Source organism: Mesocricetus auratus, unplaced genomic scaffold (genome assembly GCF_017639785.1).
Source record: "Mesocricetus auratus isolate SY011 unplaced genomic scaffold, BCM_Maur_2.0 Super-Scaffold_100007, whole genome shotgun sequence".
Taxonomy (NCBI): Eukaryota; Metazoa; Chordata; class Mammalia; order Rodentia; family Cricetidae; genus Mesocricetus; species Mesocricetus auratus.
In genome coordinates this window covers 81,905,253-81,931,731 of record NW_024429191.1, presented here as the reverse complement: position 1 = coordinate 81,931,731, position 26,479 = coordinate 81,905,253, and the positions used below count along the sequence as shown (strand labels likewise).

The window sequence follows — 26,479 nt, the reverse complement described above, 5'->3', positions numbered from 1 at the left end:
TGCTCCTTGGGTTCTCTCCCAAGTTCTCTCTTTGTCATTTGATTAGATTTTCTTTTAACACAACTAGTTTGTATTTGAAGGCATTTTGGGAGCTCTTAACTATTTCCATGATGGTACTTAATGATTATACTACCTAGATAAAGTTGGTAAGCAGGTAAAAGAAGGAAACTATCAAGGAATTTTGCTTTTCTTATGATTGATTAATTGACAGTTGGGGAGCATTCAGAAGAAAAATTGTGGAGTTTCTGGAGATGATTAAGTTTTGGACAAAAGGTCTTTCAGGTAGAGGTAGCACTATAAGCAAAAATAAAGAGTTGGGGGCCTGTGGGATCGGAGTTTCTAGGTCCATGGTATCCTTATGTATACTTGCACTGATGGTTATTTTAAGTTTCATGTTGAAGAATTCAAACTTGTGGGAAAAGCATTTTATAAACTTTTGAGAGTATGGAAGTAAGTTGATTAAAAAACAAATCATATGTGGGTGTCAGTGAGGAAGCCTAGGCATTCTATTGGGCCTTGGGTAGTAAATCAGTATTTATCCCTGGTATACAAATGGACTTTGGGTGCCCATCTGACAATGAGAGATGCACTCTCAGCCTGGACTCTTGGGGGTGGGTCTAGGCCCTGCCCTGGGGAAATGAGGGGAGTATTGGTGGGGGTTGGTGGGAGGGCGTGGGAGGAGGGGAGTGAAAGGGAGAGGGACTTGGGATTGACATGTTTATAAGTTAAATTTAAAAATAAAAATAAATACATTAAAGGGGCGGGAGAGATGGCTCAGTGATTAAGAGTACTCTCTGCTCTTCTGGAGAAGCCAGTTTCAATTCCCAGCACCCACCTGGCAGCTCACAGCTGTCTGCAACTCCAGTTCCAGGGGACCTAACTCCCTCACACAGACATGCACAATGAAGCACAAATGCATATAAAAACATATAAATCACTTAAAAAGGAAGTAAAGCCCTGTCTCAAAAAAAGAAAAAGGCATAGTTTTTAGGATTGAAGTAACAGGAAGCTGTTAGGATAACCTAGGTGGGAATTGGTGAGGGTTTGGACTTACAGGGATATGCCAAACCTGAGCCTGAGAAATAATAATTTTATCATAAAAATTTATCATAAAGAAGATGAAATTAGGATGATAAGAGAGCTTTCTCTGTTGTCTTTGTAAATATTACACTTTTGTATATACCATATATTTGACTTTTATGAGACTTCAGCCCCTTCACATTTCTGGTGAAAAGAGTATTTTGCTTTGATGACAATCTTTAATGTTTTCATTACATTGTTGTAGTCATGTATTGATTAATGCTTAATCTCTAGATTTTCTTTTTCCTTTTTAACTTCTAATTCATCTGTCCAACTGGTTTCTCTCTGAGTTCAGCTCACAGTTGAGAAACTGTTAATGATAATCCAGTTGTCTTAAGCCTGAGTAAAATGCTGGCCATTTGAACGTGCCTCAAACTACCTTCCTAATGTTTTTTAAAAATTGCCTTTTCTATTAACATGCCATATATTCAAGAATATTCTTCTTTTATATTAGCTGTCCTAGGGTTTACTAGAGCCTTGGTTTTCTTCATTGCATTTCCTCTCACTAGAAAGGAACATTGCCGTTTTCTTGTCCTTGTTTTTTTATACTGAAATTTTAACTAATGTTTAGAGCACAGCTGAAATCTTGCCAATCTTTTTTTTTTTTTTGGTTTTTCGAGACAGGGTTTCTCTGTATTATTTTGGAGCCTGTCCTGGAACTAGTTCTTGTAGACCAGGCTGGCCTCGAACTCACAGAGATCCGCCTGCCTCTGCCTCCCAAGTGCTGGGATTAAAGGCGTGTGCCACCAACGCCTAGCACCAATCTTATATATGTTTTTTTTAATCTTCCTGCACTTTAAAGTGCTTTTTTTTTTTAAAATTTTCTCTTGTGTAGAGTAATGAGGTAATGTTGATTAAAAGTCCCATTAGTAGAAGCCACATTAGGGACAGTAGGATTTTCTTGATTTTTGCTTTCGTTTTCAGTATAAGGTGGCTTATTGTCTAGCCAGGTGGCCTTTTTTCTTGGTACATGTTTATAGGTAAGTCCTGTGCACACCTGAGTTTCTGACTAGGGAATTACAAGGAATAAAAGCAAGGTATTCATATGTAGGTTCTGACTTACTTTACTCAGAAGAGCATCAGGGAGAGATCTTTGTTTCTAGTCAAGTTCTTAGGGAGTTGTTTTCTTTTACTCTCTTTGGGGGTGTATTTGACACGTCTAATTTTTTCCCCCCAAAGAAAGCACTACTGGCATCTGTCTGTTAAATTGGAGATTCTGTTAGATACTCTGCAGTGCATAGAATTGTCCTTCATTTTCACGACAAAAATTTCCAATCCAAGATGTTAGTAATACTGTGGTTGATGAAATTGCCCTGTGGGTATATATTTTTGGTTTTCCAAATGCCACTTGTATTAAGGAGTTTGCTTTTGGAACTTTATCACAATTAAGAATAATAGAATCACAATTACACTATCCAGTCTTACATCCCTCAGAATGATGCTGTATGTGGTATTAGTAGATTTTTTGTTTGTTTTGGTTTTTCAAGACAAGGTTTCTCTGTTTAGTCCTGGCTGTCCTAGAATTCTCAGAGATCTGCCTGCCTCTGTCTCCCCAGTGCTGGGATTAAAGATGTCCGCTACCACTGGGTTTAATAGAAGCAGTTCTTTATTCAGTATGATGACATGCTTTGTGAATCTCAATCAGGGAAGCTAAGTTTTTTTTAATTGAAACTTTTTGTGTGTGTATGCTTGTGTATGCCTGTGTACATGTGTATATGTGCCACAGTGTATAAGTAGAGGTCAGAGGATAACCCATAGGAATCTGTTCTGTCCTTTCACCATATGGGGTTCTAGGATCAAATTTAGGTGGTCAGGTTTGGAGCCCACTCCTTAATTGTCTGAGCCATATTGTCAACCCTCCCAAAACATTTTCTGGATAAAATTTTCATCTTCCTGTCTTTAAAATACTGCTTTGGTATTGACTAGCTCACCTTACATATAGCTAAAATGCCTTGATTTGGTGATCCTTTTGTTTCGACAAGCTTGCTTCTCAAAATGAATTTATGACAGCTTGTATTGCAGAGCCAGGGAAAAGTCTTTTGTTTTTGCTTTTTTCTGAGACAGGGTAGCTTTGGCTGGCCTGGAATAGAGATCTGCCTGCCTCTGCATCCCAAGTTTTGGGATCAAGGCGTGCATCCCAATGCCCGACTGAGCCATCTGTCTTGTCGGATTGTATTCTACTAAATTAGCTAAAAATAAATATACATCAGATGAGAATTCTGTGAAGTTTTATTTAGCTCCATCAATAAATTGGAAAATATCATCTCAGCCCTAAATATGCTGCTCAGGCTGTTATTAGTATTATAGTTAATTATAGCTTTTAATGCCTTGAATTTTTTTAATTTTAATTTTTTGTTCATTGGTGTTTTGCCTACATGTTTGTCTTTGTGGGGTGTCAGAAGCCCTGGAACTGAAGTTATAGACAGGTGTGAGCTGCCATGTGGCTACTGAAATGAACCCCGGTCTTTTCCAGCCCTCATTCCTTGATTTCTTTGAAGAAAAGTGATTTATCATAAGCTTAAAGTTTTTGGTTTTTTTGTTTTGTTTTTCGAGACAGAGTTTCTCTGTGACTCTAGAAGCTGTCTTGGAACTAGCTCTTGTAGACCAGCTGGTCTGGAACTCACAGAGATTCACCTTCCTCTGCCTTCCGAGTGCTGGGATTAACGGCGTGCGCCACCACCGCCTGGCCATAAGCTTAAAGTTTGACTTGCATTTTTAAAAAATTGTTTTATATGTATGAATGTTTTGCCTGCATGTATGTCTGTGACCCACTTGAATGCATGGTGCAAGTGGAGGTCAGAGAGGGTATTGGCTCTCCTGGAGCTGGAGTTACAGGTTGTGAGATGTGGGTGTGGGAAATAAGTCCTAGAAGAGCAGCCAGTACTTTTGACCAGTTCTAGTTTAAATGACTTTGTTTTATTTATTAAAGAATTTCTGGTCCCCCTTCCCCCCTTTAATTAAAACGTTTATTATTTTATATGTGCATACAGTATGTGTGGGTGGGTGGGGCCACATGTGTTTTACGTGTGGAGGTTAGAGGACAATCTTGTGGAGTTGGTTTTCTCCTTCCACCTTTACATTGATTGGTTCTGGGAATGAACTCTGATCAGTGCCTCTGAGCTTCTTTTGGTTTTAGATTGTTAAGCAGTGCTTTGGGGGAATTTATAAGATTGAGATTGCTGTGATTGTTTTCCTCAACATTTCACTCAGTTTGTTAAATTTAAAAAAGTGTATTAAATTTAGGAAAGTGTACTAAGGTTGCTAGGCATAGTGGTTCATGCCTTTAAATCCAGCACTTGGGAGGTGGAGGTAGGCTGATCTGTGGGAGTTCAAGGCCAGCCTGGTCTAAAGAGTGAGTTACAGGAAAGCCATATAGCTATATAGTTGAGACTCTTTGTCTCGATTTAAAAAAAGAAAGAAAGGAGGAGGATGGAAAGACAGTGTACTATAGTGTTTTGTGCTACTCGTATTTTTGGCTACCCTTATTTCGTCTCCCTTATATATCAGTAAATATGGGTTAGGTTCCTCAGCATCCACATGGTGCCTCACATCCGTCTATACCTCCAGTTTCAGGGAAACTGACATCCTTTTCTGACTTCTGAGAACAATAGACATGCATGTCGTATATATATATATGAAGCAAAACACTCAAACACACAAAAAAGAGTTTTTGAGGCAAGTTCTTATATAGCCCAGACTGGGCTTAGACTTTTTATGTAATAGAGGTTGGCTCCTTCTGTATCCACTTATGAAGTGTTGGGATTACCACACCTTGCTTTACAATCCACATTATGAAATAATTTAAAAATTGAAGCATTAAAAAAAGTCTTAGCTGGGGGGTGGTGACACACTTGCCTTTAATCCCAGCACTGGGGAGGCAGAAGCAGGTGGATCTCTGTGAGTTTGAGACCAGCCTGGTCTACAAGAGCTAGTTCCAGGACAGCCTCCAAAACCACAGAGAAACCCTGTCTGGAACCCCCTCCAAAAAAAGTCTTAAATTGAGTGTTTTTAATGGCAGTTATATACTAATGAAGCAAATTTGATAAGCTTCATATCCAATGTTTTGGCGATTTCTTCTTCTGTGTGTAAGTACTTAGTATAATGATGATATTTTAGCAAATTCTTTATAAATATATATGCATATACACACATATATACATATGTTTATATACATATGCATTAAAAGGTCTTATGTGGGCTAGAGAGATGGCTAAGAACTCACGCTGTTCTCCCTGAGGACCTGAATTGGTTTCCCAGCAACTATCCAATTGCTTGAAACTCCAGCTCTGGAGGATCTAATACCCTCTTCTGTCTTCTGTGGTTACCTCACACCTCCATTCCCACATCTGCACTCACATTTGTTTTCTCTTATATAAAATGTTCTGTGGAAATATCTTTTTGATACAGGGTCTCACTTTGTAGCCCTATGTAGAGGAGGTTGACATCATATTCAACAAGAGATCTGCCTGTCTCTGCCTCTTTGAGTGCTAGGATGAAAGGTGTGCACCACCATACCCAGTGAATTTAAGACATTATCCTTTGTGTCCAGATTATAATAACCAAATATTGGCCAGGTAATAGGCTAAATGAAAATGTCTCATGTAGTCATCACAGCAGTCTTAAAAACTAGGAAGTGTAGGTCTGTAGTTAGATGAAGAAGCCTAGGAAACAGAATAGTTAAGTAATTGATATCAGGTAGTGATGTATGTGACCCCAGACCTTCTCACTTGAGCCTGTGTTTGTGTTCTCCCTAACTGTGAATACTTGCCAACAGTGAAAGTTGTTCCTCTCTTTCCATAGGAGGATTAGTGTAATGGATTCAAACTTGATGGTCTCAGGACTCCGTTTTCTCTGTATTGTTTTGGAGCCTGTCCTGGACCTCGCTCTGTAGACCAGGCTGACCTCAACTCACAGAGATCCGCCTGCCTCTGCCTCCTGAGTGCTGGGACTAAAGGTGTGTGTCACCAATACCTGGCTTGATAATTTAATGGCATATCATTTGTAACTTCAGCACTTGGAAGGTGGAGAGAAGGAACCCCTTCAAGTAGGTCAGGCTGTGTGAGAATTTGTCTCAAACCTTAAGGTAAAACTTAATTGGTTCAGTTTTTATACTTTAAAATCATTTGGCTTATCTTGCAGTTATTTTACTTATGTGAATTTTCTAATAAGCATTTGGTCATGTGGTCACCACAGAGTTTCTAAACGCCAAAACTTAACAGGAATTCATACAGAAGTCACCATTAATACTTTTTTTGGTTTAAGCTCATAGTTCTCTGTACAGTTCTTCAAAATACTGATTGTCACCTAAAAACCCAGATTTTTATCACTGCCAGCCAATATCACTAGCGTTTTCCTTGAAGAGAATTTTACTTTGTTCATTTTATAACAAATTTTGCTAATGACCCAGGTTTTGTGGGTTTTTTGTTTGTTTGTTTGTTTTGAGGTATGGTCTAGCTAAGTATCTCAGTCTAGCATCAAATACTCCATCCTGAGGCAGCCAGACTGTGTTCCTGTGCCTTGTACTTGTTTGAATAGTCATAGCTCATCTGTGTGTTCTGCCACATAAAGATAGTGTTCCATGGGCTGGAGAGATGGCTCAACAGTAAAGAATTCTTGCTGATTTTGCAGAAGACCCTGGTTCAGTTCCCAGTACCCAAACAGCAACTGAATGATCCAGTGATCCAATTTCAGGGGATTCCTTGTTGTCTTCTGACCTCTGTCTGGCATGAGTCATGCGTGAGGTTCACATACATAACATATATGCATATATTGAGGAAGAACATTCATACACATAAAAATAAATCTTTATGAAAAGAAGGTATTCCAAGAAGGCTGGTTGAGGTTGGCAACTTAAAATAGTACGGGGACTGGAGAGATTGGTTTGTGGTTAAGAGCATTGATTACTCTTCCAGAGGACTGGGGTTCTATTTCCAGTGCTCATATAGTGGTTCACTACTATCTTAAAATTCATTTCTAGAGGCTCCAGTACCGTCTTCTGAATTCCTCAGGCACTGGCCATACACTTGGTGCACTGATACACATGCAGACAAAATATTCACAAACAAAAATAAATATTTTTAAATGTGGTAATTTTTCTTGAGATGTCATAAAGCTAATTTTTTTATTCATACTTTTCCTTTTAACACAGATTATTAAATTTTTACTTGGGAATCAAGAGTTAATAAAATTCTGGGGGAACACACTAATTTATTATCCCATATGAAATAGTCAACCCTGAACACAAAGTAACATTACATAGACTGAACAGGTTATATTTAGGAATGTAACAATTAATAAAAAGAGGCCATGAATTTGAAAAAAGACCAAGGAGGTATATATGAGAGGATTTGGAGAGAGGAGCGAAAGGGGGTAAATGATGTAATTATCTGGAGAATTAAAAACAGTTTTAAAATTAATCATATCCATAATAATCTTTACTGTGTCATCAAGAATATCTTTTAAAAAAAAACTAATAGTTTTGTGACTGTATGTGTGCTCATGTTGTAGTATATGTGGAAATCAGGACAACTTGAAGGAATTGGTTAAACCCAGATGGTCAGGTTTGATGGCAGGCTTCTTTACTTGCTGGGCCATCCAATAGGCCCAAGAACATCCTAAATGTAATTGGCTTTTTGTTGTTGTTGTTTTGTTTTTTCGAGACAGTTTCTCTGTATTGTTTTGGAGGCCGCCCTGGAATTCGCTCTGTAGACCAGGCTGGCCTCGAACTCACAAGAGATCTGCCTGCCTCTGCTGGGATTGAAGGCGTGCACCACCAATGGCCGGCAATTGGCATTTTTTTTAAAGCTGCAAATGAAGAGTCCTTTGACTACTTCCATTGTTTGGTGCTATTGTCTTGGTTTGTTCTAAGATACCAGCAGTTTTGCTTATCTTTGTTTTTGGACCCACATTGCAAATGTTAACAGTTTGTAAAGGACAGGGTCAGCAGAGTGGCTCAGTGGGCCTAAGGCACTTATGGCCTGAGGTCCATTCCTAGGTCCCACATGGTACAATGTGAGAACCAGATCCTTCACATTGCCCTCTGACTTCCATAGGTGTGCTATGGAATACACACACACTCCCTTACAAAAATAAATTAACTTTTTTGTTTTTTAATAATTATTGTTATATTATGTGCATTACTATTTTGTCTGTATGTTTGTCCGTGTGAAGGTGTGAAATCTCCTGGAGTTGGAGTGGGAGCTGCCATGTGAGCGCTGGTAATTGAACCTTGGTCCTCTGCTGAACCATCTCTTTAGCCCCCAATAAACATTTTTTTTAAAGGCAAATCATGTTTTAGTATTACTGAAGTTCCCTGGCCACACTCACACTGTAGGCATATGTGTGCCTGAAGGCACAAGTGTACACACACACCAGCAGCAGCAGTGGCAACCAAATAATTGTGTGTTTGTGTGTGTGGGGGGGTGTATAGAGCTCTCTAGGGGTACAGAGATTGGGCTTTTAGGATAGTTGATATAGTCCTCTATATAGGTTTTCCTTTGCTTCCAGACCCAGATAGATTAATCAGGAATGAAGAAGAAGCAGTTAATCGAGGATGTCATTAAGAAAATGAGAGGGTGAGAAAGGAAAAGGTTTATTGAAAGAAGAAAGTGAATTCTGAGTTTCCAAGGACGAGAGGATTAGAAAGTTGATGAGTGCAGCTCAGAAAATTTTCTCTGAGAGTAGTTGTTGCTAAGGAAGTGAGTTGAGGGAGAAGGCAGAAGGAAGGAATCTTGGCCGGTACCAACATTTTAGGAGATTTGAAAGGAAGAAAAGAATAGAATTATGTCAAGAATATCAGGAAAGAAAATTTCAAAGAAGTCTACACTACTTACTACGTATGTGAAAGTCAGAATGGGACTGTAGATTCAATAATAATTGGATAATGATATTACTGGTTAACTTTCCTGGAGTATGATAAGGGTGGAAACATAAGTTCTAGAGGAGTGAATAGTGTAAAGGCAACTGTAGCTATTCCTTTGAAGTGTTTTTTGGGAAGGGGGAGAGAACTATGTTGGGCTATTAAAGACACAGATTTACTCTGAAAAATAACCCAGTAGAAAAGACACAATGTGCCATCTGAAAGAAGAAAATGAAGCAAATTGATGTTACAGTGTGATATAGTTAGCCTGGTAATAACAATTTAAGTTTGTAAGGAAGGAGCTAATGAAAACTGGATTCCTGGCCAGAAAAATAACACAGATCCATGAGATTTTGGCATAAACTTTTATGAGATTAAGAAATGTTTTTCTTCTATTACCCAATATTCATCTTATATGGTCATATTAAATCTAGTAATTTAACATTTAAAGAGGGAAACCCCTCCCCCACTTTTGGGTTTTCAAGACAGGGTTTTTCTTTGTGGCCCTGGCTGTCCTGGAACTCACTCTGTGGATCAGGCTGACCTCAAACCCAGATCCTCCTGCCTCTGCCTCCAGAGTGCTAAGATTAAAGGCATGTGCCACCACCACCTGGCAAAGAGGTTTTCTTTTACGTGCAGGTAATTGTAACCATTTGTGGTTATTTCAGAATGTGCTTCTATTTTGACAATATTTAGTCTGTGGTTAACATGTGACACGAAGGGTAAAATTATTTTCTTGTGAAAGCATTGTGTTCCTCTCCTTCCCCTAGGTGAAAGACTTCTGAAGGCTCCAGAATGGTTCCTTAGTTACTTCTCTTTACTTGGAGGCAGAGTTTGGACAATAGCCTCAAATGGTGCTTCTGTTGAAAATGTGTGTTTTTGAATGCACTTGTATTTCTGACTTCCTTTTCTCTCTCTCTCTCTCTCTTTCAGTCTGTTCTCAGGGGAGGCAGTAAGGGGCCCTGGAGCTGGCCTCAGCACTGGGAGAGGCTGGATTTCCTGTCTCTCTGTGCTGAATGGCTGCGATGGCGCCCGCTCTCACTGACGCAGCAGCTGAAGCACACCACATCCGGTTCAAACTGGCTCCCCCATCCTCCACCTTGTCCCCTGGCAGTGCCGAAAATAACGGCAGTGCCAATATCCTTATTTCTGCCAACGGAACCAAAAGAAAAGCCATTGCTGCAGAGGATTCCGGTCTAGACTTCCGAAATAATCCTACCAAGGAAGACCTGGGAAAGCTGCAACCATTGGTGGCATCTTATCTCTGCTCTGATGTAACATCTGTTCCTGCAAAAGAGTCTTTGAAATTACAAGGGGTTTTCGGCAAGCAGACAGTCCTTAAATCTCATCCTCTTTTATCTCAGTCCTATGAACTCCGAGCTGAGCTGCTGGGGAGACAGCCAGTTTTGGAGTTTTCCTTAGAAAACCTTAGAACCATGAATACAAGTGGTCAGACAGCTCTGCCACAAGCGCCTGTAAATGGTTTAGCTAAGAAATTGACTAAAAGTTCAACACATTCGGATCATGACAATTCCAGTTCCCTCAATGGGGGAAAACGGTCTCTTACTTCATCTGCTCTGCAGGGAGGTGAAGTGGGGGGATCTGACTCTGGGAACTTGAAGGGGGGTATGACCAATTGCACTCTTCCACATAGAAGCCTTGATACAGAACACACAACTCTATATAGCAATAATAGCGCTGCAAACAAATCTTCTGTTAATTCCATGGAACAGCCGGCACTTCAAGGAAGCAGTAGGCTATCACCTAGTACAGACTCCAGCTCTAACTTGACAAATGTTAAGTTAGAGGTCAAAAAGTCTCCACTGTCTTCCATTCTTTTCAGTGCTTTAGACTCTGACACAAGGATAACAGCTTTACTGAGGCGACAGGCTGATATTGAGATCCGTGCCCGCAGGTTACAGAAGCGATTACAGGTTGTGCAAGCCAAGCAGGTGGAAAGACATTTACAGCACCAACTGGGTGGATTTTTGGAGAAGACATTGAGTAAACTGCCAAACTTGGAATCCTTGAGGTCCCGGAGCCAGTTGATGTTGACCCGAAAGGCTGAAGCTGCCTTGAGAAAAGCTGCCAGTGAAACTACCACTTCAGAGGGACTTAGCAACTTCTTGAAAAGTGATTCAATTTCAGAAGAATTGGAGAGATTTACAGCTAGTGGCATAGCCAACCTGCGGTGCAGTGAGCAGGCATTTGATTCAGATGTCACGGACAGCAGTTCAGGAGGGGAGTCTGATATTGAGGAGGAAGAACTGACTCGAGCTGATCCTGAGCAATGCCATGTACCCCTGTGAGTAGAACCCATGATGATGCAGTCATTCTTGAAAAATGTTGGGGCAAGATTTAAGTAAATCCCTATTTTATAAAGAATATGTTCTTGTATGTTGACAACCAGGTTCTGTTATTCTTTTCCTAGTTTTAGGTAAGTAAATGCATATACCTGAAGTGGAAAAATGAAAGGCATTTCTGCAATAATACTGTTGCTCTGTACTAAAAGTTTTCCCTTTTAAGTCTTACTGAAAAGAAACTGGGAAACATATTGAGTAGATTTCTTTTGAAGCTATAGGACATTTAATCTATAACTTGACATTTTGTTGATTCTAGGAAGTTGGGACAAGTGGTAATTTAGTTAAATTGGTTGAAATTTATAGTGCTTTCCACTACATTTTCAACATGCCTGGTCTACCATTTTACATGAGATTTTCTTTGTGTTGAAAAAGTAAACCTGTTTCCCCTTCTGCTTTCAACTCTCCTCTAACAGTCAACATAGAGAAGACATCCATGACCATCAATAGTTTGATTTCTTCTTATCATCAAGCAAGTAGTCACTTGTAGCGGATAGCAGCTGATTGACACAGTAGGAGGATATGATATGGTCTTCAAGATTGCCCTCCAGTATTGCTTCATATGCTAATTGCAAACCCCAGATTGTTTTATCTGTGCTTCTGATTACTTGGCTATAAATCAATATTCTTAAAATTTGGTCCTCGTATTTGACTAATCTGCCTGAGCAACTCAGTACTCAAAAACACTGTCTTAATATTTGACCAGTTTTTGTTGTTGTAAATGATATTACAAGAAAACAGATGTGAGGAAGGGAGGTGTAGAGATTTAGTGCCTTTTCTCAACATTCTCTTCTGTAGGAACTTAATGTATCCAACTAGCCTGATGAGACTCTGTCCTTTTTTTTTTTAATGGAGAAGTTTTGTTTGGATAGGTATGAAATCATAGTTACCTAAGTTGTTATTGGTGATGATCTTTATTTTTATTCCCTTTCACTTCTGTTAGGTGGGTAAGACCGAAAATTCCAATGATCTAAACCCACTTTTGTCTTTCTGGTGACTAACTCCCATCTTGAAGTTACTTCTGGATGCTACCCATCAGTTCAACCATTGAAAAAGACTGTCACTTTGGAGAGCTCAAAGATTCTAGTAGTTTTGGTGCCGGGAGACAAAGACCAATATATATATTTATCACAGTATCATATTCTAAGGACTTACCAAAAAATGCTTCAGAATATTTTATTTATTTTTCTACTCCACCAGGACACGAATCCGGAACAGAATATTTTAGACATTGCCCTTTTATGTAATCTACTTTTTACTTCTTGATTCTGTTCTTTAAATACTGTGTGTGTACGTACACACGTGTGTATGTTGTCATCATTTGTTTTGTTTTGTCTTAAAATTTTTAATCCCAACACTTAGGAGGTGGAGGCAGTGGATCTCTGTGCGTTTGAGGCCAACCTGGTCTACAGAGTGAGTTCCAGGATAGACTCCAAAGCTACACAGATAAACCATGTCAATAAAAACAAACAAACAAAAATATATTGTGGCCGGGTAGTGGTAATGCACACCTTTAATCCTAGCACTCATGAGACAGAGACAGAAGGATCTCTCTTGAGTTCCAGGCCAGTTTGGTCTACAGAGCTAGTTCCAGGACAAAGAGGGCTACACAGAGAGACACTGTCTCAACACCCACCCCCACCCCACCCCAAGTTGTACTGTGAACCAAGTGTGGGCCTGATGCCCTTGGAGGTCAGAAGAGGACATGTGAAATCCCCTGAAATTGGAGTTACAGATTGTTTTGTTATGAGCTGCTGCGTGTGTGCCTAGAAACAAACCTTGGTCCTTGCAAGAAAAGTAAATGCTCTTAACCACTGAGCTGACTCTTAGCTCTTGTTCTTATTTTGTGAAGCCAGTTGTAATATAAAATATGCTGCTTAGGCTGGCCTTTATTCAAAATCATCCTGCTTCAGTCTTCTGAGGATTACAGGTGTGTACCATCATACCCAGTTAGATTTTTTTTATTCATCAAAGTTAATATATTTTGTAAAATGTTATACTGTTTTCCAAATCTGTTTTATAAAGTAATACATAACCTCAGGACAGCATACTCTTATTTTTCCCTCCCTCCCTCCCTCCCTCCCTCCCTCCCTCCCTCCCTCCCTCCCTCCCTCCCTCCCGGTCAGGGTTTCTGTATGTGTAGCCCTGGCTGGCCTCAAACTCAAACAGATATCTGCATCTGCCTCCCGGGTGCTAGGATTAAACGTGTGCACCACCACCACCCAGCTCAGCTATTTTTTGTCTTGCATTCATATAAGGTGATTAATCTAACGTTACTTTTTTTTTTCTTTTGCCTTTGAGACAGGTTTTCTTTGTTTAATAGCTCTGGGTATCCTGTAGACCAGACTGACCTTGAACTCAGAGATCTGCTAGGATTAAAGGCATGTCCCCCCAACACCTGGCCTACCTTTAGTATTTATGTGCTAGATTGTTGAGAGCAAGGATAGAGACTTGGGAAAGATAGGCTGTATATTTGAAAGTAGATCTACCTCTTTTGCTAGAGTCATGTAGTCTGCTTTACTAGACAAGGCTGAATACATAGAGATGCTTAAAAATAGTTTCTCCTTGATGCTAATAAAAAGGTGATTCATTTTCATTGGAAAGTTTGATTGTTGAGACTGCTAAGCTTTTAGTTAGTGAATTAGCTGCATTATCAAGTTTGTTTATATTATCCACATGGATAATAGATAATACTATGTATCTAACAGAAAACTTTGAGGTTTCATGCCTATCTTCCAACATTATTTATTTATCCAACATTTTTTAAAAAGTGTAACAGTCATTGCATTTGAAACATGGTAAATCATATGAACTTACTTTGTTTATAAACATTCAGCCAGCATGGTGGTGTACACTTTTAGTTCCAGTACTCAGGCAGAGGCAGTTGGATTTCTGTGAGATGAGAGCCAGCCTAGTCTACATAGTAAGTTCCAAGCCATCCAGCTAGGGCTACATAGACTCTTGGCATGCTCCCAAAATTTAAAAACAAACATCCTTATCTGTATGCTCACTGTGTTCAGGATATATTACATTGAAAGCATTTTTGTAATTTTTAAGAGTGTTTTGATCCAGTGTGAAATCTGATTCAAAGGGCTGAAAATATAATGTAACGGTTGGGCACTTTTGTAGCATGCACAAAGGCCCTGGGTTCAATCCCGAGCACTCCCTACTCTCACATAAAGAAACCACAACCAAAACCAAATTAACAACCCTCAAACAAACACAGAATACCCAAGGAAAGAGCTCAATTTGCAGGGTAAATCTAGTCATTGAGATATTTGTTGGTTTGGTGTGTATTTTTTCCCCCCAAGACAGGGTTTCACTGTGTAGCCCTGTCCTGGAACTAGCTCTGTAGACCAGGCTGGGTTCATACTCAAAGATCTACCTGCCTCTTGCCTCTGAGTGCTGGATTAATGCACCACCACTGCCTGCCTGTCAAGGATTGTACTTTTTGGGCAGTGGGGAGATAGGGTCCTCCTCCTTCTACCCTGAGTGCTGAGATAACAGGTGATTGCTACTGTGCCGTAAGAGTTTTTGAGAGCAAACATAAGGGCTTCTTGAATTAGGGATGAGTACACACTACCAGCTGAGGTACTTCTCCAGCCCAAAGAAATGAGTATCCTTTCAAACTTCATGAGTATTCTTTAAAACTTCATTTATCGATTCATGTTGTTTTTCTGTTCTTGTTTCATGCTTTAGTTTTGGGCATAATTTATGCTAACATGTATTTTATTTGTGTAGTAATCTCCTGAAACCTGTTTCAAATCAGTTACCTCAAAATAAACTTACGAGTGTGCAATTCAATGACAGTGAAGCACTTTTTTGAATTTTGGATGTTCTTGATTGCAGTGGAACTTCTGTAGTAGAGTGAGTTTCTAGAATTTTGTAGATCTTGCAGCTTTTTGTTTGTTCTTTAAGGTACTCTGAAATGCTGTATATTATAGTTCCTCTTTGAAATTAAAGATGCAGAGATGCTGCTGCCAAAAGTGGCAGTCAGATTGTTTTGTTACTTTTCTATGCTTTCATTTCCACAGTGGTAGGGTAGAAGAAAATTCAGCCAGAAGGACTAAATTGTCATCTCTGATAAATCATCTGTTGGGTGGAGGAGGTGAATATGAGCAAAATATATAAATTCTCAAAGAAATAAAAATAAAAACAACAACAAAAAAGACACAAAAAATAATGGCTCTAGGACTGAACATGACTATTTAAAACAAAGTAGTCCGTTGAAGCTAAATTGTTTTTGGTATTTGATTTGCTCAACATCTTAAATTTAATGCCTTTTTTTCTGTGATATGTGTGACACAAAGACACCCCATCCCAATTCTCTCCCTCTTTTTATTTCTTGATAGTAGATAATGAAAATTTCTTGATGCTTGTGGGATTCTGAAGGAAGTTAGGTAACAGGAATTTGGTGTGTTAACTGCTGTAGATGTAGCTGCTGTTTGTTTCTGCCACTTTGGTTTTCATTCTGTAAAGTAGAAAGTACTTCTTTGTGTTGGGCCCGTCAAACACTTTTTCTGAATGCAAATGTGTGGAACTTTACAGGTGAATAAATTAAGCCTTAACTGAAGGAATTCTTGTTGAGTGGAGAATACTGTGAAACGGTGTCTAACAATAACAATGTAAGATAAATACTGAGTGATAGAAATGAAATAGTAAGAGATTTCAGTAGAAAGGTGGAATTGTAAACAATGGGAACCTTGAGTGATGGTTCAGATTTTGATAGGCAGATTGTTTGGGGGAAATTGGAGTTGTGGTCTACCAAGGTAGATCAGTACAAGCAGACCATACAATGCACACTGGGAAAATAGCTTAAAAGTTATGGGATTATGGTGACAAGAAGACATGTTGGACACCAGTCAGAATAGGTAGAAGTGATAATATTGTCAGAGGAAAGGACATTAATTCTAGGTAAATGCTCTATCACTGATATAAGCCACCAGCCCCCAAGTAGATCTTTTGAGATAGTGTTTTATGTTTTCTCTGTTAGTTTTCTATGTGCTTAGAGCTGATACATGTTTTATAAGCATGTGCTTATTGTTTATGAAAATATATTCCTAAAATGGGCGGGAGGAACACAAGCATGTGACCCTAGCATTTGGGAACCATAAGCTTTCTCAGGAGGGTGTAGTGGTGCATGCCTTTAATCCTAGCACTTCCGAGACAGAGGAAGATGAATCTCTTAGTTCAAGGCCAGTTTACTCACAAGCCTGGACTATGTAAAGCAGTGGTTCTCAACCTTCCTAATCCTGGGACCCTTTACTACATTTCCTCATCTTTTTGTGATCTCAACCATAAAATTATTGCTACTTCATTACTATAATTTGCTGCTCTTAGGCGATTCCTGTGAAAGGATTCATTGACTCCAAAGGGTAGGGACCCTCAGATTGAGAGCCACTGATGTAGAGAGACCCTTTTTCAAAAAAGCTTTTTTCTTGTAAATCTAGTTACTACAAGAACTTGAAAGATATGAAGGAACATTGAAGGGTATGCTGATTGGTTTTCATCTTTTTATTTTATATTTCTGTCATTTGAGTGCCCAAGTTAGGTTTATAGTCAACATCTGATGCTTTAATTTTGTAGACTTAATTTCTTTGAAAGAATCAGAAAACATGATAGATGAAGTAGGGTTTATTTTCTTAGAATTTGTGAAATTATTCCTGAAGAGTGAATAGTATATTAGAAAGAATTCTCGACCACTGTTGAGAGCTAATTTTGTCTTTCTATGCTTGAGTTCCTCATTTAACACTTACAGATTACACCTTTTTCATTATTGCTAGCTTGTTTTGTAATTTTTGGGTCAGACCTACCTGTCTGGGAAAGCTTTCTTCACTGTTAGGCAGAGATATCTTTTCGTGTCCTTGTGTATGCTGAAGGGCCAGGTTATTTAACTCTCAGCACTTACATTTCAATAGGGAATCAGTTGCAGAGCTGGAGAAAGGTCTCTTGTTTCTCTCAATAGGCAGCCAGTCTGGTGCTCTGTATGTGTGCTTATAGTAACTGTTTAGTGTAGGTGTGTGTTCACCTACAGAAATGAAATATCGGTGTGTAAGATTATGCTGTTTTGAGTAGAAGAGGGGGTGGAGTACAGTAAGAATAAAGACAAAGATCTTTCTCCAGTTGAAAATCCTTTTCACTCAGTAAAGCTGCTTGTTAGAATTATCTAAAAGATTTAAAGAAAATCTCCCTAATGAAAACTATCATTTAATCTCTCCCTTCCCAAAAAAGCAAAATGATAAAATTCCTTTTCTGTCTCATTGTAAAGCTCTGTGTATGTGTTTGTGGGTTTGTACATACAGCTCCTACAAAGAACAGATTAGGGTATTGGATCCCCAGGATCTGGAGTTATAGGCAGTTATGAGCTGCCTGATGTGGGTGTTGGGAACCCAGTTTGGGTCCTCTGCAGCAGCAGTGATCACTCTTTAACTGCTGAGCTATCTTATCTCCACCTTTTGTTTTTTGTTTGTTTATATAGTCCTGACTGAACCCAAAACTCAAAAGAGTTTCTGTCTCTGCTGGTACCAAGGGCATGGACTGCCAACCTCAGACCCATCCTCATTTTAAACAAAGTTTTTCCCCTCAGAAATAGATACTTTCAAAAAGACTGATAGAAACCTAAGGCCCTTGCCATGCTGTGGTGGCACACATCTTTAATCCCAGCACTTGGGAAGCAGAGGCAGGCAGATAGATCTGAGTTTGAAGCCTACAGATAGGGAGTTCCAGAACAGCCAAGGCTACACAGAGAAACACTGTCTCAGAAAAAAATAGTAATGATAATAAAGAAACCCAAGGTTCTTAGGTTTGATTCCCTAGTACCGAAAAACATAAAAACAAAAGTAAAACTGTGATATTGTAAAATTGATATATGTAGGACAAATAAAGCCATCTGATCCATCCATATCAATACAACTTCATTTTGCTTTTTAGATGCATGAAGTAAACAGTTACTCCTTCATTGACTCACTTGCCTTTTGCACATTTTAGTCTGCAGTGAAAAAGCTTGGTGTCCTTTCCCCAGTTCAGGGTTTATGTAGCTGTCCAACTGAATGAAAATATTTTTCTATTTAAACTGGCATTCTCCCAGGAGATTTTTCTTTTCCAAGTATTCTTTTGGCATACCCTGTGCATAGTGGATTTTGCAACATCCTTATTCAGAAGGCTGGGGGACAGACCTATGTAAGATGAAAACAGGATGAAGCTTGCTGAAGATTCATTTGTTTCTTCTGACCATGTATATATAAAATTCATTCAGGGATTCGTGGAAGTAATTTGGTTTAGAAGGGTAAGTAGAAAAACTAATTTTGTATTTGTAGAAAATTTGCTTGTTATAGCCAATGATTGTTCTCCATGTTGAGAATACTTTAGACTTTGTTGTAAATAATAACCTGTCAGGAAGTGGGTCTTGCATCTAGAGTTGAGATACAATGTGACTTAGGAAGTTTTAAGGTGTGTAGTCCCAATGATAAACTGTGTGTATATATATTACATATGTGGTTTTACATTTTGTTTTGATTTTTTGAGACAGTGTTTCTGTAGCTGTTCTGGAAAGGGGATTAAAGATGTGTGCTACCATACCTGGTACTATTGTGTTTATATGTATTTTTAAAGTGCTTATTTTCTATGCATGAGTGGTTTCACTTGTGCATATGTCTGTACCACACATGTACCTCCAGAGGTCAGAAGAGGGTGTATGGTTCCTTAGAACTGAAGTTACATACAGTTGTGAGCTGCCATGTGGGTACTAAGAATTGAGCCTGGGCCAATACATTTAACCACACACCTTTAACCACTGAACTCTCTAGTCCCTCTATAGTTTTGTAATTAATTATGAGGGTTATTTTCATTAATGTCTAAAGCAGTGTTAAAATACTTCTCTATGGTTTGCTCTAGATATACAGTGCTAGAATATTAGTTGATCAAATGTCTTTTTTTTTTTTTTGAGATGGCATCATATATTTCTGGTTGGTCTAGAACTTGCTATGTAGATCAGCCTTCCTCAAACTCCCATGATCTGCCTATTTCTGCCTTCAAGTGCTTGAATTAAGTTTGTCGCACCCATCTTTAATTTCTTTCTTTAAAAAAAATCCGAGACTAGCATTACTAAGGATGATCTTGAACTCCTAATCCCCTGCCTTACTCCCCAAGTTCTATGATTATACCATCATATCTGCGCATATCTCTTTAACTTCATCCATGAGTAAGATTGGCTGATGAACTTTATGGAAGAGTAAGACATGGAGCTACTTCTGTGTTAAGGTTTGTAACATGAATTAATAAAAGACCCAGAGACTGATATTGGGGTTCAGCCTGAAGATCAGGGAAGCAAAGCAGTCAACCTACCAGAGAGCTCTTACCTCTGGAAGGGCTAAGGCTTACCTATTCTTAACATGGCTGGAGAATGAATGCCTGATACTTGACACCTTGCTCCTGTCTTATATATCTCCCTAATGCTGGGATTAAAGGCATGTAATCCCAGGTGCTGAAGTCATCTTTGTGTGAGCTGTTTCTCTTTGGGGCTGGATCAATCTTGTGTATCCGTTGGTGGGCTTGAACTCAGAGAGATCCATCTACCTCTTAATCCTAAATTCTGGGATTAAAGGTGTGCCACTGGCTTCTATGGCTTGTGGCTGACTTTGCTTTCTGAATCTTCAGGCAAGCTTTAGTAAATCATAAATAATACATCACCACAATTCCTCTTTTTTGTGTAATACGAAAAGAAAGCTTAACGAACATAAATACTATGTGCAATATACAATATATACAGTAAGTTCGTCAGTAATGTCTAGTCCATTTGCATTTGACAAATTCAGAGGAAATACTTCATTATTCTATCTTATAAGTCTTGTACCTGATTTATTTTCTATTCTAATTTGCATTGTCAAATTATCTCTTAATGTCTCAAACTTTTACACCACACCTATTTATTTGTCTGTTTATTTATTTTTATTTAGTGTTTTTCTAGGCAGGGTTTCTCTGTATTGTTTTGGAGCCTGTCCTGGAACTCACTCTGTAGACCAGGCTGCTAACTCACAGAGATCTGCCTGCCTCTGCCTCTTGAGTGCTGGGATTAAAGGTGTGCGTCACCAACGCCCGACCCTTCTTTTCTTTTCTCTTCTCTTATTTTCTTTTCAGATTTATTCATTATGTTTACAGTGTTCTAACTTGTAGATGCTTGTGAGTCACCATGTGGTTGCTGGGAATTGAACTCAGGACTTGGAAGAGCAGCCAGTGCTCTTAACTGCTGAGCTATCTCTTCAGCCCCACTTTACACCTTTTTGCTGAGTTTCTTCTCTGAGTCTGTTAAAACAATGAAAACTCTAACTGTACTAACTAGTCTTCAACTCCCTCAGAGACTCAAGAATGAAATATTAACCAAGTAAGCAGGAAGTACGAGAAAGCAACTTCCAAAAAATGTGAGAAATGTCAGAAGCAGCTGGCTGCCTGAACAGTCACCCATGGTTCCTCTGCAACTTTGGGGCATCAATCTTCGGCCTGTAGGCCTATCATCTCTGACAGACTTTTCTGTGAAGCAGGATTTTCTGAAGGGCTGTCCCACCTTGTCTTGGCAAGGTTTTTGTAGTCACTTTTTTTGTGTCCTGTTTGTCTATTTTGATACAGACCCAGGTTGGACCTCACATATTGATGGAAATTTTGTTCCTCCTGGTCGCACAACTATTTAGTCCCAAATAAACAAACAGAGTCTTATATTAATTATAAACTGTTTGATGGCTCAGGCTTCTACTGGCTAGCTCTCTTAACTGTTAACCTGTTTCTATTAATTTGCGTATCTCCTTATGATCTCCACATGGCGTCTTTCTTTCTCAGTAACTAAAGGACATCTATCCACCTCCTACCTTTCTCTATCCCTGTTTTGATTTTCTGTCTGGCTACTGCCTGTCCATTGGCCAAAATAGCTTTATTCATCAACCAATAAGAGAAGCATACATTCACAGCATACAGAAGGACTCCTGCCATCAAATAATAATAACTTTCAGTGGATTTTAATTATTTGGAGACTAGCCTTTCATTTATCCATATTAACTTTACCTCAAAAGTACAAGGAAACACTTTGGAAGGTAAGGAATGATGAGAACACATGAGAATGGAAAGTCTTGGGTTTTATTAATTTTTATCACCTCTAACATAGTAGTATATGTCATGGGCATTTATAAAGTGCTTTTTTGTTGTGTCTCTATTTAGCTCTGACTCTTCTGGAACTCTGTGTTTAGACTAGGTTAGCCTTGAACTCACAGAAATCCACCAGCCTCTGCCTCCTAAATGCTGGGATTAAAGGTGTGTATACCACAACCCCTGGTGTGAATTTACATAGTGTGGGCATTAATACTGGGATCTAGGAGGATCAGGACTGTTCTACTTTTGCTAAAATGAAAAAGACTGGAAAGCCAGGCAGTAGTGACACATGACTTTAATCCCAGCACTTGGAATTAAATCCCAGTTTGGGGAGTTAGTCACTTCATGACTTAGATTAAGCTATGCCACATATTTTATTTTGAGACAAGTCTCTACATAGTCCTTACTGTTCTGGAACTCACTATGTAGACCAGGCTGACCTGCCTCTGAAGTGCAGGTATTAAAGCACCATTCCTGCAAATACCACACTTTTTATTTGAAAAGGTCTTCCCTATGCAAAATAGACAGGATAATTGGTTTGACAGCTTACCTTGTTCCCTGTGGTATTTAAAGAGGATAAAAAGGTTGTGAAACTAAAAGCTTGTTCATATATGATTCTGTGGAGAAAGTCTCAGAATCTTGTGGTTAATGATGCATTTATCCTAGTGCTTTTCACAATCAAGTCTCACAATAATGAGTGCCTTCTGAGAGGTTTTGTAGAAGCACGTTGTATGTTGACATCTTTTTCGAGAACAAAGGAATAAAATAAAAAGGGAAATGAATGTGGATGGAACATCTTTTGTTTGTTTCACTTAGAACTTAGAGTTTTTCTTAGATACATTTCAAATGAAGGTTGAGTTCTTTTGTTTTCTTTTTGTCTTGTTGATACCTACTCAATGTGATGGCTACAGCGACCTTGAATTCAGAGTTTTGCCTTGACCTCTTGACTGCTAAGATTATAGATGTGTATCATCTGGCGGGTCTTGTTTGATAACTGGCTCATAACAGAAAGGAGTTATAAAACTGATAGGCTGGCTTAGCTTGATTCTGTATACTTTTTTGTTTGCTTTTTTTTTTTTTTTTTTTTTTTTTGCACGGGATCTCTATGTAGCCTGGGTAGGCCGTGATCCTCTGGAGCACTGCCTAAGTTAAAATAGTATAGAATTATTGTGTAGATGAAAATAAAGAGCTAAATAGTAGCTGTTCATTAGCTCTTAATAAAAGGAAATTGTTTTAACGTACAACAGCATTCTTTGGGAAGATAGTCTGTTTAGCTTTTTTCAATGTTCTATTAAAAAAAGAAAACTGCATGTATATATGTATATGTCCATGTGTTACGCACATGGAGGCTAGAGTTTAACAATGATGTCTTCCATTGTTTCTCTGCCTTACCTTTTTTCTTTTTTTTTTTTTTTTCTACTGAAGTTGGAGCTCAGTGATTGGCTGGAAAGTACAGCTAACAAGGCTCAGGGAGCCTCTCTCTAGTTTACATTCTCCTCCTTGGTGTTATAGTCATGAGCTCTGCTGTGTCTCGCTTTAGACATGTGCTGGGGATTCTGACTGAGGTCCTCATGCTTTCTTGGTAAGTAACTTAACTTCCTAGATTCCCATTTCAAAACTCTAGGTGAAAAATTTGAGAAATTTACTATCATTTCCAGATACTGCATTCACAAAAAGAGAGATGGTTCCACAGTTAAGAGCACTTTCTACTCTTTCAGAGGATCCAGGTTTAGTTCCCAGTGGGTCACAACAATCAATAACTCTAATTTCAGGGAATCCAACACCTCCTTCTGGCTTCCTCAGGCAACAGGCACAAATAAGGGCCCTAATCCTCCATCAAGAACTATGGACTGTTGCTGGCTGGCTGTTGGAGGAGGGAGAAGCTGTTATCTTCAGTTTTGTGCCCACTAATGATCTCATCAGAAGCACACATTATCTGTAAACTCTGTAGACTGTTCCTATTGTAGTTGGTTTATTTTGTTGTTTGCTTGTATTTGTGCTGGTTCTTGAGGTATAGCTGAGGCAGATTGGGAAATAGAGATTCTTCTGCTTCAGTTTCTTTTATGTGTCTCATTTTGCTTAGTTTTTAATTGGCTCATCATCTTTACAAAAAGGTACAAGTGGGGAGGTTTTGCTTGATAACCTAAACAAAGTTGACGACTTCATTTCAATTTTGGTGTAGCTATGAGCCCACTTGTCTGTCTGTAAAAGGGTCAGGAAGTGTTTTTGATCATAACATTCTTCCCACCCCCCACTCCCAGTACAGCAAGGGTCTTAGCTGGCTTACACACACTTAGCTGCATTCTCAGATTGATGTTTGATTTAAAACAATAAATTATGTCCCCAACTATCAACTTTTGTGGGGGACACTTCCATGTAGTAAACAGTAAAATCATAATAGTAAAGAGCCATCATTATAATTGTAGTATCAGTTTCTAGTATGTAGGTTGAAAATTATCTTTTTTGTTTTTGTTTTGTTTCAAGACAGGATTTCTCTGTGGCTTTGGAGGCTGTCCTGGAACTAGCTCTTGTAGACCAGGCTGGTCTTGAACTCACAGAGATCCGCCTGCCTCTCCTTTCTGAGTGCTGGGACTAAAGGCGTGCGCTGGCATTCTGAAGTGTATTCTACTAACAGAGTTTCTGTTTGAACTCTCTTCACTTGGATAACCTCTGAGTTTAAGTGTGGAGATTCTTTTTTTAACAAGATTTAATTTTTTGAAAATTCCCTATGTGCATACAGTGTGTATTTTGATCACATTGACCTTCCTACTCTTCTCCCTAACACCTCTTCCCAGATCTACCTCCACCCTTAAATGTGATTATTCTTTATCTCAAGACCTTTACTGGATTTAAATATATTTGTTTTACTTTATATACATTCACATTTGGTAATTAAAGGAAATTTTAGTTCAGAAAACAAGAAAAATCTTTTTTCACTTAAATAGTTTGTGCTTATATGTAAGTCTTGTAAAGAGAACTGTATGTACTTTAAATAGCTGCATGCATTGTCTATTCTTATAAACATGGAGAAGCAGGTAGAGATCTTTAAGTACTGTGAATTTTTAGGAATCCTTAACACTGAGCTCAGACTTAAGCTTGATGACAAACACCATTACCTGATGGGCTACCTCATCAGCCCCTAACCGTGGTCTTTCCTTAAAGTTTAATATCTTCTGTGGTCTACCTGGCCAGGTTACTATTTCATTGATCATTTGTAGGTCAAAAGATGTTGTGTCGCCGGGTGTTGGTGGCGCATGCCTTTAATCCCAGCACTTGGGAGGCAGAGGCAGGCGGATCTCTGTGAGTTTGAGGCCAGCCTGGTCTACAGAGTGAGTTCCAGGACAGCCTCCAAAGCCACAGAGAAACCCTGTCTCGAAAAACCAAAAAAAAAAAAAATGTTGTGTCACTGTTAGTTAAGAAAATAGGTATGTTGGAGTAAAAAAAAGTGAGGTATGTTGTTTGTGACCTGGATGTGGGTATTGCTGGGGTTTTTTTTTTTTTCTCCCTGTTCGTTTTCTTCCTTTCCCAGTATAACACACTCAATGAGCTATAAAATTACACATTTTGAGCAATTATGCATCCTAACCTTTTCATACTACCTCTTCATACTAATCTGTATTAGTATGAAGTAAATGTTTTATTTTTTAACAACAAAAAACCCAGATAAAATCTAATTTGAACTTTTTACTCTATCTTAAGTAATCATTAAGTACCATAATAATGGGTCTGGGGAGATGACTCAGGTTAAGAGTACAAACTATTCTTGTAGATGACTGGAATTTGATTTCGACCACTCAAATTGCATGGATGTAACTCTGTCCCAGAGAATCTGATGTCCTTCCTGTCCTTCATATGAGTTTATATATAATACTATAATAATAATAATAACAACCAGTTATATCAAATTTAGTCTATACCATGCACCATTTGACCTTATAGTTACTCTCGGTGGCCCTCAAAACAGTGAATCCAACCAGTGTCACCCAGAAACTTTATGTGTATGAATGCTTTTCCTGTATGTATGTCTACCTACCATATACTTGTAGTGCTTGGGGAAGTCAGAAGAGAGTGGAACTGAGCTGCCGTATGGGTGTTTAGAACCGAATCCAGTGGAACCAAACTGAGATACCATTACAACCCCAAGAGCAAGATTTATTCCCAAGCCTAGTGACCTGAGTGTGATAGATCCCAGGACCCCACATGGAGGAGATCCAATTCTTCCTGTGTCTCCACACATCTCCCCACCACTTCTTTGCAATAACAAATGTTTAACACACACACACACACAATCTAGGAGGTTTTTGTTTCATGTTTTTTGTTTTAGCATATTTTAAAAGTTGTACAGTTCTATCACAGTTGTCTTCATTCTAGAAGATTTTTATGATTTGTAAATAAATACTATTCCTATGAGGAAAAAAATGTTCCTCCTCTTTTCTCTTAGGCCATGATTGATTTTTCTTTCTGTATAGATTTGCTTCTAGACATTTTACACAAATGGAATCATGATATTTTCTTTGATGCCTACCTATTTTCATTCTGCGTGTTTTTAACATGTGTGCATAATATTACATATATTAGTACTTAATGATTTGCTATTTTTTTAGTTTATTCTATATATGTGAGAGAGATTGAAATTTGAGACATTCTCACTGCATAGTCATGGCTGGCCTAGAACTTGCTATGTAAACCAGTCTGGCCTCAATTACAGAGCTTCACCTTCTTCTGTCTCCTGAATGCTGGTATTAAAGGCTTGCCACCACATCCAGCTATGTAATACTTTGTATGATCCAACAGTATTCCAGTGTGTAGTTCTGCGACATTTTGTTTGTTCATCTTTTAATTTACTTTGAGCTATTTCTAACTTTTGAGTCTACAAACAATATTGCTGTAAAGATTCATCATGTACACGTTTCTTAGTGTAACCAGGTGTTTTCAGGATTTGCATGTACCTAGGAGTACAATTACTGAATCATGCAGTAATTTATGCTTAACTTTTAGAAGCTGCCTGTTTTCTGAAGCTGTTCTATCATTTTACATTGTGATTAGC

General features: G+C 38.7%; 1 protein-coding gene across 6 annotated transcripts in view; it reads left to right on the top strand.

The window, feature by feature from the left end:
* Kansl1 (KAT8 regulatory NSL complex subunit 1) overlaps positions 1-26,479 on the top strand; it is a 134,881-nt gene that overhangs the window by 35,807 nt on the left and 72,595 nt on the right. For all 6 annotated transcript variants that reach the window (XM_040749864.1, XM_040749862.1, XM_040749863.1 and 3 more), the window contains one exon: positions 9,872-11,243. In XM_040749864.1, the coding sequence (XP_040605798.1) occupies positions 9,955-11,243 (1,289 nt within the window). In that variant the 5' untranslated portion in view covers positions 9,872-9,954. The remainder of the gene's footprint in view (positions 1-9,871; positions 11,244-26,479) is intronic.